This window comes from Fibroporia radiculosa (genome assembly GCF_000313525.1).
Source record: "Fibroporia radiculosa TFFH 294 genomic supercontigs, scaffold5756, whole genome shotgun sequence".
In the NCBI taxonomy this organism is placed as follows: Eukaryota; Fungi; Basidiomycota; class Agaricomycetes; order Polyporales; family Fibroporiaceae; genus Fibroporia; species Fibroporia radiculosa.
Window position 1 is genome coordinate 170,517 of NW_012133427.1, and position 12,422 is coordinate 182,938.

Genomic DNA, 12,422 nt, shown 5'->3' on the forward strand with positions numbered 1-12,422 from the left:
CCAGGTTGGTGGTCTGCAGTGGCCCGGAGCAACGTGGTGTATGCGACGATAACATCACGCGACAGTAACGCGACTAATGAGCGCTAGTTGCAGATATACTAGTAATAGTGACCTTACAGTAGTAGATCCGAACAATATTCAAGTACACCAGGTCAAAATCTCTGCGGAAGTCTGAAGACCTGCGCAGACAGATTGCGATGGGAAGACTCAAAATTAGCTACTTGGAACGGTATTGCCTCTACTAGAATTAGTCATACTAGTGATCCACAAACTTAGGTTCAGCCTCACCGTTATCGCACTTCGACTTCTGGCGGGCCGGTTGTGTTATTGTATACCGCAATATCTAGTTTGTCAATGCTGCACACAAAAATAATTTCATTCCCTACAACAGAATTGTATCAACCAGTTGAGAAGCGATGAGCCTGAATAGCCACCGTGACTCCAGTGAAAGCGTGTACTCTTATCGTTTGACATCAGCACATTCTTCCAACGTGAAGGAACCCGAATGCGCCGCAATGCAATCATGATCAACGGCAGAGGTGATGGTAGTACAGCTTGTTGTCGAGATTGGTATTAATTTCGGAAGCTTGCAGATATATACAGTGCATCCACTAGCACGAATCTGAATAAATAGGATTTTTCACAACAAATGAGAGTCGGAAAGTCCAGGCATTTGAAACTTTGTGGACAGAAACCAGGTAAATCTGTTCAATGGGGTTCCTGTATAAGCACCAGGGCAAATATGTGTGCCGATGCTCGTCATATCGTTCTTACATAGATCCAATTTAGATGATTAGTGATTGGGAGTACAAAGTCAGCATTATCCCGGACAATCTTCTCTGCAAGTGATTTATATGTAATATGATTAGAATTCCCAATCTACTCACTGAACAGATTCATTTACATTATTCTCTTTCGCGCACTGTGCCATAGTAAATTGTCTCTAGACCATCAAGAAATCGCGTATAAGAGCGGCTGTCTGCCCACTATTTTCAATCATGACCGAAAGACTCGAACAGGCGTACGACCGTGACTGTCGACTGGCACACGAAGAGCATCATATCAAATGTCATTAAAGGCCATACAAGGCCGAACGGGTGACACGAGAATAGCACGAAGACTGGGTGTAAAGTATACAGATCTCAAGCGAAACAAACGCCAACACTTGGTAGCTCGTATGAAGAATGAGGACGAAGACTGTCACCGCTTCTTGGGCTTGGTCTTAGTCTTGGTCTTAGTCTTCGCGCCTGACTTTTGTTTTGGCCGATCAGAGTCGTCCGAATCATGTCCTTTACCTGTTTCGACATGCTTCTTGTCGGCTATAAGAAAAAAACAAATTAGATTGCGTCTTGGAGTAAGACTCAACGGCCACGAACCCCTGGCAGCCTTTCTCTCGAGCTCGTCCCAATCGTCACCTTGATTATAATGTTAGTTCTTGATACACGAATGACAGACATCTGGGTTCGTACCATCACTATCGTCAGAACCAAAGTCTGAGCCGCTACCTTCATCTTCACTAGCATCTGACCCGTCATCGTAATCGCTCTCACTGTCCTCGGAGCTTTCAGAAACGGAAACTTCTCCCTCGAATTCTGATTCCGATTGAGAGGCATCGTCAGGATCGCTCTGCAGAAGCCCGTCAGTGGCTGATGGGAACGAGACACATTACTTCGCACCTCCTCAGCACCAGGAGCACCGCCCAAGAATGTCCACCCGCCCTGCTGGAAGAACTCATAAGGATCCTCGTTGATAGTCTTCATGATCGGACCCCAGTTCAGGTTGACTGGTCCTTCACTCAACGGAATATCAACAGAACTGGACATCTGTCAGTATCTCCTGTCTATGGAAAATTGTGGAGACACACTCAAGCCAGTTCTTTACATCATCCAGCTGCGCGCTCGGTATCGAGTTGATGTGCAATGGCGTTTTCGTGAAATCTTTGAAAATAAGAACCATATCAAATTGCTTCAGACCGAACTGCACGCGCTCCAGAGATGCCATCTCAATGTCAGCAAGAGTGACGACGAGGAACGGTGGATCAGATAAGTGAACAAGACATTCTGTTGTTGGTTGCAGCCGGACGTTCGTGCGGAATGGGACACCCTCGAACGACAACTCGCGGAATGGAATATCAGGCTCGAGCGTGTCACCAGTCTGGAGTGGTAATTAGCAGTGTCCATACGATCAGAATACCACGACTTACCGAAGCTGTCGCAGCTTCTGCAATTTTCTCAGAGAATAATCTGAATTCCTTGTTCAACATTTGCCTCCGCTTTCTCTCTTGTTGCTCCAGCTCCAACTCGTCCTCGTCGCCATACCGATATTTCCGTTTACGATTCCCCGTCTCATCAAACTGCACGTCAGAAGCTTCACGGAAAAACTGCACATCCTGAGAATAGAGTACACAGTCAAGATGGAGTCGCCTAAGGGAGTACAGTCAACTTACGTGGGCCTTCTTCTTCCCAATAATGATCGGTGCTTTGAGATGGACGTGAATGATAACCAATAGCTCATGATCGCAAGGCTGGAAAAACAGATGTTTCACATTGCTAAAGAGGACGTCTAGATTTCGGTGCAAGTGATCCGTCGAATACTGTGACACATAAGTTGGTAAGTTGGTCACGCACCGACTCTCTGGGATCCCATAGGGGACTGGTACCGAAGACCATTTTGGTGAATCTCAACTTCTCCAGGCAACCGCTTCCCGTCTAAAGCTGGTCGAATGAAGACTTCTGGCAGCTTGACTGGTCGGCGTCCCTTGACCTCGACAAGAACATCCTGCTCAATAACGTCCGCCATCTCCTTCTTTTGCTGCTCACGCTTGTTTACCTCTTTCTTGAGATCTGTGATCTGCTTTGATATTGAGTCGAAACGATGGCCGTCAGGAGAGCGATACGTGATCGAACGAATGAAGGTGGCATCTGGGTCCTCGAAGGGCTAGGGATCGATTAGTGGTGAGCAAAATATGGGACTTGAAAATACTCACCGTATCCTCCTTCTTCCCCGCAAGCTGGCCGGGTGTTTGAAAGTTCACGCGCAAATACGTAAAATCACCTTCGTCGTTCTTGCTTACGTTCTTTATCGTATTAATGTGGAACGGAACTGCAAAGCCGTGGATGGGAAAAATAATGGTCTGCGCTTTCCTGTCAATATAAATCTAGTTGCAAAGTTAGGGGCGAGCCTGCGAATCAGTAGGAACGAACGCACTCGGAGGTTTTCAGCTTCCTTTGGGAGTGCGGCCTCGCCCTTGTAACTCTGGAAACGTTTCCACCCTTTTCCCTCATTGCGGCCAGTTCCTCCTCCACTTTCGGAGTATCTCGCAAGGCCATTGGTTTGTAGTCGTCCATGAAGCTCTCTCTGATGCTCTGCAATCTTTGTCGCCGTTGATTGGTTCATCTCCTCTTGGGCTGCGCTCCGCGTCTTATTCCGCAAGACCTTTCCACCAGCCATCTTGTTCTTCGTAGGCGAAGCGTTACCATTCACCTTAGTAACTGGCGGTTTCTTCGCTGGTGCTCCAGATTGCTTCGCTTCACCGTTGACTTCCTGATTCAAGAAGAACATGGTGTCTTTGTCTAGTTTGATGCCTGTAGTTAGAAAAACAGCCTTCTCATTGTTGATTTGAACAGTATCAACGAGCTGCAAGGAATACCTAGACAGCATATCAATTAGCAAAAGAATCACGTCAGTGAGACAAATGATTATACTTTTTCCCATTCTCCTCCAAGTCTTGGAAACCAAGAACGAGGTTAAACACCATGCCGGATCGCAAGGTTCTCCCATTCTTAGAAGATAAGAGATATGTCGAATCACGAAACTCCATCCCCATCTACCACAGTTCAGTCACAACGACGGAAGCATGAAACAGACACCGTCAACATACTCCATGGCCAACGTTTTTGACAAAATGCTTCTCAAGCTCAGGTTTCTTCTCTTTTATGAACGTAAGCGCCCGTTGGTATACATCTCGCGCGACAGCGCCTTCTTTGAGGTGCTGGATGATTTCTCCTTGGAGTGATGTTAGAAGGTGGTATATCGCTTCTTGTTCCTGTAACAAAGGCGAGGCGAAATTTGAGCATCATACATAAAAGCAGAGGGTAAAACTCACCTTAGACGGATCAACTATGAAACTCCGTCCAAGGTTAGCACAATAGCCTTTGTAACGCATGCCCAACGCGACGAGGAATACGCCCTTGTGAGCTATGTCATCGGATGATGATTCTGCGGCAGGACTGAGATCATAGCCGGTGCTTGTTGATTGAGACTGGATGATTGGAGTGTAACAAAACTCCGTGGATGACCAATCTACCTAATGAGTTCTCAAGACGATCGTTCAAGGCAATATAAAGTGAAATTAAAGCACTTACATCAGTGAGACCTCGACCTTTGCTCCACACCTTCATATCAGGCCCTTTTGCAGTCTCCCCTTCACCATAACCAAGCCGTGACTCGATCTGAGTGGCGAACGCTTCGTGAGATATCTTAGCCTCCCTGTCAAGTATAGTCTCGAGTTTGAGCACCACATGATGGGCAAGGAGAGTAGAAGTCAGATTGGCAGCTGCTCGCATTGATTTCTGAGCATCTCATTTTCAGTACATAGACAGTCCCCGGCTTGCAACATATGCGGCATACCAATTCATCCTCGTCTTTCACAGCCATGAAAGCAGATACGGCTGGTGCCATGTCTATCAGCGTCGGCTTGGGTTCGAGTTCGCTTATTGCTTTATTCCATTCTTCCACAAGCTTGCCGGACTGAGATTCCTTCGTCAGAGCTCCGACGCGGCTATGAGTAGCGTAGGCCTGAAGAAATTTAGGTAAGGCATCAGTCGGAGGTTCCTTCGCCTTCGCTTGGATGAGAACGTCGACCGGAACAGGGCTTCCTGAGCCTTTAATCTGTGACAGGATTTTGGCTGCAAAGAAAGGTTCGTCAGACACATTGTGGGAGAACATGGTGAGCGCCACACCTTTTGATGCCGAACATAATACGTAAACGCGATCCCTCTGGAACAGAATGAACGTGGAGGGAAATTCATATCCAAGGAGCCATGTCTACATGGTAGCCGTGAGCTCCCATTTAAGCTGGACGAAATATTGGTCAGAAACCTCACCTGAAACGCGGTGCCCTTCCGGATGGGTTCATCCTCACCAGCAGGATCTCCAGACGTTAGAAGAAGAGCTTGTACATCAGAGATTGAGCTATAATCGCTATCATTAGGGGCGGTCTATCGCAAAAATTTAGAACGAGAGGTTAGCGAGAATGAGCCGCTTAATTGAAGATGTGCTCACATTCCATGCCTTGAGAATGGCCTGTAGACGCTGATTAAACAGCACGACATTTAACTGCACCTGCATAGGAACCAGACGGTGAAAACTAGATGAAGCAGTGACTCTGCGGAGGGCAGGACCGCGATGCAAGTCAAGAGAGATTGAACGCGTCCGGCGCGCTCAGACACGGTCGCGTCGGAGCTTAAAAAGACGTGACTTGTGGGGTTAGGGGTTATGCTGCCAAGCGTTGGTACGGCGGCATCGACGAGATGAGCACTGGTGCAACTCGGGTCCTAACCGCTCGCTGACAGTATTTGAGACGCAAGTACCGCTTGAGATTGTTCACAAGTTCAGACTTCGCTGTCATGGCGGTATCCAACTATATTGCTACGGACGACCTCACTATCGTTCTAGGTCTAGTAGCAGCATGTCTGTTCCTTCTCCACAATCTCTACAGGCCTCAGTCTCTCGTGCATCCTATTCTCTTGGGGAGACAGAGTGATGTAGCCCGTGTAAGGCACCCTGGAGAGAGCGCAGTTTACAGGAATTATAGCACCGGGATGCTAGGACGGGTATGTTATAGTCATGTTGTTGATGTTTCTAGACACTTCAAAGAACGTTGCAGTTCCCTGTGAGACCCAGCAAGGAGCAACATGTTTTAATTGACCTGGTAAAGCCTGACCTGGATGCTCCTCGCACTTTGTGGTCCATGAAGGTGTGTCTTAAACTTTGTTGTAGTCCATGATCATCGTTCTCGAGTTCTCTTGATGGCGTAGATTACAAATCCCGAGCTGAGGGGTCGAATTGCAAGTTTCGGAACGGGTCTTATACATTTAACAAAATTAGTTCCTCAGGAGTCAAATGCATTGTTGCTTCTGGACGATGGTATTGGTGAGTATAATGGCATTGTGCCACCATTATATCATTCTGACTTCTGAATAGAACTGCTCATTGCTGATCTTGCTCTCGCTTCCTATTCTGTTCCTTCTTTCATGATCACTTCGCTGTCGTTATTGTCGTCCGTAATCGAGACGCATCCGCCGTCGGTTATCATAACTCATGCTAGCTTTCTGCCTCATCTTTTGGAGCTCATATTGGACTCGAACGATAGCACACATATCGCTATAGTAGTGGTCGGAGAATCCAATGGGAAGGATGTGCCAGGTCATGTGCAACTGCTCAAGTGGGACGATGTCGAACTTCATGGATCTCGGCTTGAGCAGCTACCATTTGCAACACCAAGTAAGCACTTGCAAGCGGAATGACTTGCTTGACAAACTAATGAGCTGCTAGACCCTAAGGACGTGTTGTCCGTGTCGTTCTACTCTTCACCTTCCGGAGAACTTCGAGGCGCGCAATTAACTCATGAAAATCTAACCGCTGGTGTTGCTGCTACCCGCAACTTGCTTCCACTGTCAAATGCCATCTCGCCGCTTGACACTATTGTGTCTGCATTTCCCATGTGTACGCCATATGGGCGCGCCGTGGCTTATACTGCTGTCAATGAGGGAACAAGTTTCGCGACGTTCGACAGCACGAAAATGTTTGTCCAGAAGAAAAGTGAGTCCATAATTTAGCCTTTCATTGCGTACGATTTAACGTATAGCAATACAGATGAAGCGTCAGATCTCGCTGACTTGCTTACCGCGAGTGCTCTTCCAATTCCTTCACCGACGATCCTTTTCGTGAAACCATCCCATCTGGCTGCTCTGACGTCGTCTATTTTGGAGGCGGCCAGGAGTTCATCGTCGTTGTTGTACTCGCTCGCATGGCGACACAAATATGCAGCCATTCTTGATGGCTACATTACAAAGCAGAGCCTGTGGGATCGACTTGTCTTCGATAGTGCACGCGCATATGCGATGGGCAAAGGTGCTGGCACTGTTAGAGCTGTACTTACAGGCGGAGGTACAATGATCCCTACTCTCTTAGCCAACTACTGAGGTCATGCCATAGGTCCTATCGAAGCGCAATCGCTTGTGCCGTCCCGCATTGCTCTATCCGTACCTCTGGTGAATGTACACATCCATCCCCTTGCGGCGGGGCCAATTTTCGCCTCGCATCCCCTCGATTTACAAACATTTTTGCCGAACGTTAAGGCTGCTGTGGGCCCTGCGGCGAATACGTATGCATTTGCTTACCTTGCTCCCGTTGGACCCCCTTCGGTCAATGTCGAAGCAAAACTTCTTGGCGTTGATGATGCCGCCATCGAAGGGGGAACAGACCCTATTGGCACGCTTGTCGTGCGAGGTCCAAGTGTAGGCAAGCTCCTGAGTGGCGACGATGATGAGGATGAAATTGAGGATGAAAGATGGGTTGAGACGGGGGAAAGCGCGAAAGTTTCGTCGAATGGCACATTCAAGGTGGTGTCTCTTAGCACGAAGTAACCTTACGCAGTGTTTGTGTGGGTCAAGTTATTGCAACCTTGCTGTCGTCTTCACGAGTCTTTGTATTGCCATTGTGGACCTATTACAGCCACTCGCAGCTCAACGCGTGAGCGGGACCTATGTCAGTGGACTGGAGCCCGGTCAACACACGGTCGGTGGGTTCATGGGCGCTTATGTGATCAAACCTGCCCTGAATATTATGCTCAGCGCTGAAACCCGCCACATGGTCTTCGCGTCCTTCGTAAAAGCACATTGGCCACCTTTGCATGAAGGTTACTGCATTTCCTCCAGATCCTCTTCTATTCTCTCCTGCTACAAATGTCTACGACTATGATCATAGAATCATTCGACACTCAAATGTTTGACTCGGGCGACACTGACATGTACACCGGGAACGCATCATCCGACCCGTGGCTCCCAGCAGAGGCGACCATGACGGACGACCACCTGGATCCAAGCACAAATCTGGACGAGATCTTTGCTCAGCATAGTGTTGAGGTCGATATGGAGGACAATGGTATTGAGATTGTGGAGTACGAGATGGCTGATGAGGCGGCAATACATAGAGAGCACGATGCTGACTCCCTTGACGTTGATGTCGTGGATGCCTCTCGAGCCGCCTCGCCGCATCGTCTGGACATCGCTTCAAGCCCAACTCATCTCGTACCAGAGATATCTGCTCCGGCAATTGCATCCGGCCCTCCAGCTGACTTGATGGATAATACCATAATTCCAGCAGTTGCGGATGCCGATCGCAGCAACACCGAGCTTATTCCTGTTCACGCTGAACTGGTCAGCGCTGCACTACCTGTATCCCTGCCTGCTGATAGGTTGCCAGAAGCACGGTCTGCCGATCTTTCGGATGTGCATTTGCAGTCTGGCGACGACGCTTACAATAATTCAGCGGCTCAGCTAGCAGCTGTGGATGTATCGCCCACTTACTTCCCAGTAGACGGTATATCTACCCAGGCCATTTCTGACACGACCGCGGTCGCTTCTACGTCGACTAGCACTTCTCATGACCTTCAACGTGGCAAGGACGTCCCCGCGGGCGGTACAGCTGTCAAGCAATCGACGAGTGATACTAGTGATTCCTCTCCTCGTATTGACCCCACCACTATTGTGATCCCGGTATCCGAAGAGCAGGCCGACCCCGCCGACCCGCGTCTAACGGTTCAGCACGAACCAGATAGCAACCAAGCCTTCTCAGAACACCCTTTAGACCCAACAGACATCCAGGGCGATGTGGGAGCGGATGAAGGTGATCCGCATGAAATATCTGAAGGGGTTTACATCGATCCTCCTCCTGCGGTGCTACTCTCGGTGACTTCGCCCGCGGGAACTCTCGAGAGTTCGCTGTTTAATCAGCCTAGCGTCAGTCCTGGATCTCAAAGTCCATCGACTAGTACCGTTCAGCAACGATCTTTGGCTTTATTGCTGCATCATCGTCCAACCCTCTATTATGAGCCATTATCCGCTGTTTTTGATGCATTACGTCAGGATGAGAGCATTCAAAATTTCTTGGATTTAGACAATGGCGAATTACTACTGGAGGCGTACGACTTACAGCTTAGTATCTCGGAGGTTGGGCATCACCACTCATCGTACATTCTAGCGCTGATTGTCATCTGCTTCAGGATAATGTGCATGTACATGAAGTAACACTTCATGATCTCAACGTCCTACACGACGGTGCTGATCTATATGGACCACTTCGTCTTGAGTTGCGTTCAATAATACCCCGATTCATTATTCGGTATCAAGCCCTTCGAGATCAAATAGCGCGACTAGATTTAGCGGCGGGTGAAGACACTCATGATTATGAGCAGGGTAAATTCTGTAAGTTGGACAGCTGAGTTCTTATCGTTACGCGTGTCTAACACTTATGTTCCATGCAGCTCTCGATCATGACGAAACGCAATACCAAGACCAAGAAGGACAGGGACAAGAACATGAATATGAGCACGAGCACGAGCACGAGCATGGTCATAAGCATGACCAAGAGCAAGAGCAGGAGCAAATTGCTCCTGACCGCTATTCTGCTGATATTGGGAGAGTACTTGAGGATGGTGAAAGACCAGATACACGGACTTCTGACGACGTTCTTTCGCATGATTTTCAGCAGACAACTGACGAGGTCGCAGATGATACCTCTTCTAAACAGAATGATGGGGATGCTGGGGAAGGTGGAAGAGACGTACGCGACCATGGGACTTCTGACGTTGTGGCGGCCTCTTTCGAAGGTGACAGTGGAGAATCGGAAGACACTCTTAACGAGCATGAAGTCCGTCAATGTGCGGATGCTGATGAAGGGGAGGATTATGTGGACTACACTGACAATGTCGACAACGAGGAGCAATTTGGAGAGGACCTCCAAGAGGAGCTTGAAGGGAACCTCGTTGTGGATGAGGTTGCGGTTGAAACCTTGAATAATGGAGTATACGAAGGTGAAGATAACCAAGAAGCGGTGGATGCCAACGAAGCAACCGAGGTTAAAGCGCATCCCTCTGCGCATGACACCTCAGACGATCTCGATGTTTTAGAAGATAATGTCGTATCGGGTGCGTACTTCCACATTGCTTGACGCTTTTGATATTCATGCGGGATCTGGCTTAGGTATTCATATCAAGCCCGTTGGTGAGATACAACATACTGACTTTTTATCTTCCTTTGAAGATAGCGAGGGTGGGAGCTCGTCTATTGCCGTTTTCTGAATATCTATGTACTAATGGATACGCGGTCAGATTTTGATGCGTCGCAGTTCGATGCAATCCCAGAGGCTCCAGTTGCGTTGCCCGTGTCGGTCGCCCCATATTGTTTGACGACCCCACAAAATCTGGATGGCGGTGAGCATCGAATTCTTATTGTGTACACGCCCTTCCGGTTAACAGGCCTTTGGATTCTTAGACGGCGCTTCCGTTGGCGACGAGGGTTTTGAGTCGCTGGATGGTGATGATCAAGAAGAAACCCTGGCAAGGTCCCCCGACATAGATTCGCATGCCGGAGATACTATTTCCCTTAGAGCGACCTCCCCTAGCATAGCAGTGAAGCGGGTACATGATGAACTCGATCTAGATGACGAGTTTGAAGATGAAGATCACCCTGCTAGTCCTCCAGGTATGTCAATCGTTCCGAAGATAGGGTTGATTTAACGACGATACGGGCGCAGATCATAAGCGTTTGAGAGTCCAATGAGAGTGCGTTGCACGGTAAATCCCCTGGAGGATCTGGTCGTAATCCGATCCTCATATGGAACTGGCACTACCTCTGATACCGAAGGCTTTCACTTCCACAAAAAAAGTCTCCTTCATTGGGTGGCGGTAGACGGAAGCCATCAGATGGCACGTCAATGCTCCTCCCGGTTATTCCGAATTTTCAAGACCGACCACTCCAACCGACTGTGGAATCAGCTACTCTACGATATTTGAGGCTAAGTCATCTCTCCTCTCCTTGTCTTTTATATCTTTTCTACTATCCTCTTTTTGGTGATTTATTTCCGGCTAACCTTCGCAGATTGTATCATCCTCAAATCAGACAATGCTTAGGAGCGTATGGCTTGTAAAACCAGGCTCATCCCCTATTAAGCCCTTTATTCCGATCGCATTTCATGAGCTTTGTGTTAGGCTTTTTCATCTTTCCTCGTTGGGCGCGCACTCATGTAGCGCAATTGGTGGCTCTCATTTTATCTATGCATTGATGCCAGATTTGTATCATTACGTCATCCATGTATTGTCTGTATCCTGCCGATTCAACGAGCAAATTGATCATGCTGAGGATATTCATTTTTGCCAATGATGCTTACTAGTCTCAAATAATATACAAATTACTCAGTTTCGACCACTATCATCACGCCGTGACTCACTGTGACAGTCATGGGGAACGGAGGGATAAGGCAGTTTACATACACTTTAATTGAGCTTAAATTTTTATTGGGGCCGATGCGCTACAAGTTCTCAAACCTACCGCGCCCGGTATGACGCCCTCCGTTTTTGGAGGCTCCCGCCCGCCGAGCTGATTTGGAGGCTGACGGAATACAGGGGGTCGACAAAAAAGAGTGATATATCTGGCGGGTAGAGGAAATAGGAATGCGCACTCTCCTTCTTGCACCTCAAGGATCCCGCCAGGCATGTTGTTCTCAGAGAGCACACACTCTTTCGTGGCTAACTAATGGATCGCACCAGATCCCTTTTCGCATACCCACCATCCCTCCCTATCCATATAGTGTTTTGTTCAGTATTGTCCACAGCGGTCTTTCGAACCGAAAAAATGTATTTTTAGGGCGTTTCCGGTGGGCCAAAAGCCACCGGGACGCTGCGTCGCGCCAAAAGATGTCTTTGAGAGTCCTCGCTTGGACAACAGTCCGAACCGCTGCCAATTAGACTAATTCAAATCATAATGCAGGTAATCCAGTGCTAGCGTCCAATGCGATAAGCTATCGTATAATGCCTGATTGATGAATGTAACTATATGATTACATAAGCATCTGTGCTGTTTCTGCCGCACAAATTATGTATCTACTTGTGAACGCGGACCTAAAATTCGGCCGCGGATCATCGAAAGTATCAGCCATTCCCTAGGTTTTTTCCGTGGCCAAAACATTCGTTTAGGTGCTACATCCTGAGCCTATCGTTTTTTACGATTATTCGCCACTCAAAACAGTGTAAGCGTGACGCTTCGTGATCATGTGATGTAGTCGAAACTGCTCGAGGTATATCTTACTCAGTACAGTGTAGCGACACTCCTTTTCACACCCCTGGTCCTTTTCACACCCAT

At 48.2% G+C, this 12,422-nt stretch overlaps 3 protein-coding genes across 3 annotated transcripts; 2 read left to right on the forward strand and 1 right to left on the reverse strand.

Annotated features, from left to right (window-relative positions):
• Nucleotides 1-1,200: 1,200 nt before the first annotated feature.
• FIBRA_06015 (uncharacterized protein) lies at nt 1,201-5,349 on the reverse strand (the record flags this gene model as incomplete). Its single annotated transcript, XM_012327758.1, has 17 exons — nt 1,201-1,319; nt 1,377-1,415; nt 1,470-1,626; nt 1,677-1,815; nt 1,865-2,154; nt 2,204-2,389; nt 2,447-2,562; nt 2,628-2,937; nt 2,987-3,157; nt 3,208-3,649; nt 3,705-3,826; nt 3,881-4,045; nt 4,106-4,306; nt 4,365-4,571; nt 4,630-5,046; nt 5,106-5,219; nt 5,284-5,349. 17 exons carry the CDS (start codon nt 5,347-5,349, stop codon nt 1,201-1,203), a joined length of 3,261 nt encoding a protein of 1,086 aa, XP_012183148.1.
• A 278-nt stretch (nt 5,350-5,627) lies between these two features.
• FIBRA_06016 (uncharacterized protein) lies at nt 5,628-7,649 on the forward strand (the record flags this gene model as incomplete). Its single annotated transcript, XM_012327759.1, has 7 exons — nt 5,628-5,834; nt 5,888-5,977; nt 6,039-6,153; nt 6,205-6,504; nt 6,556-6,822; nt 6,877-7,170; nt 7,219-7,649. The coding sequence occupies 7 exons, from the start codon at nt 5,628-5,630 to the stop codon at nt 7,647-7,649; spliced, it is 1,704 nt and encodes a 567-aa protein (XP_012183149.1).
• A 318-nt stretch (nt 7,650-7,967) lies between these two features.
• Nucleotides 7,968-10,844, forward strand: FIBRA_06017 (uncharacterized protein; the record flags this gene model as incomplete). Its single annotated transcript, XM_012327760.1, has 7 exons — nt 7,968-9,233; nt 9,287-9,488; nt 9,548-10,210; nt 10,266-10,334; nt 10,394-10,495; nt 10,557-10,766; nt 10,819-10,844. The coding sequence occupies 7 exons, from the start codon at nt 7,968-7,970 to the stop codon at nt 10,842-10,844; spliced, it is 2,538 nt and encodes an 845-aa protein (XP_012183150.1).
• Between the last annotated feature and the right edge of the window lie 1,578 nt (nt 10,845-12,422).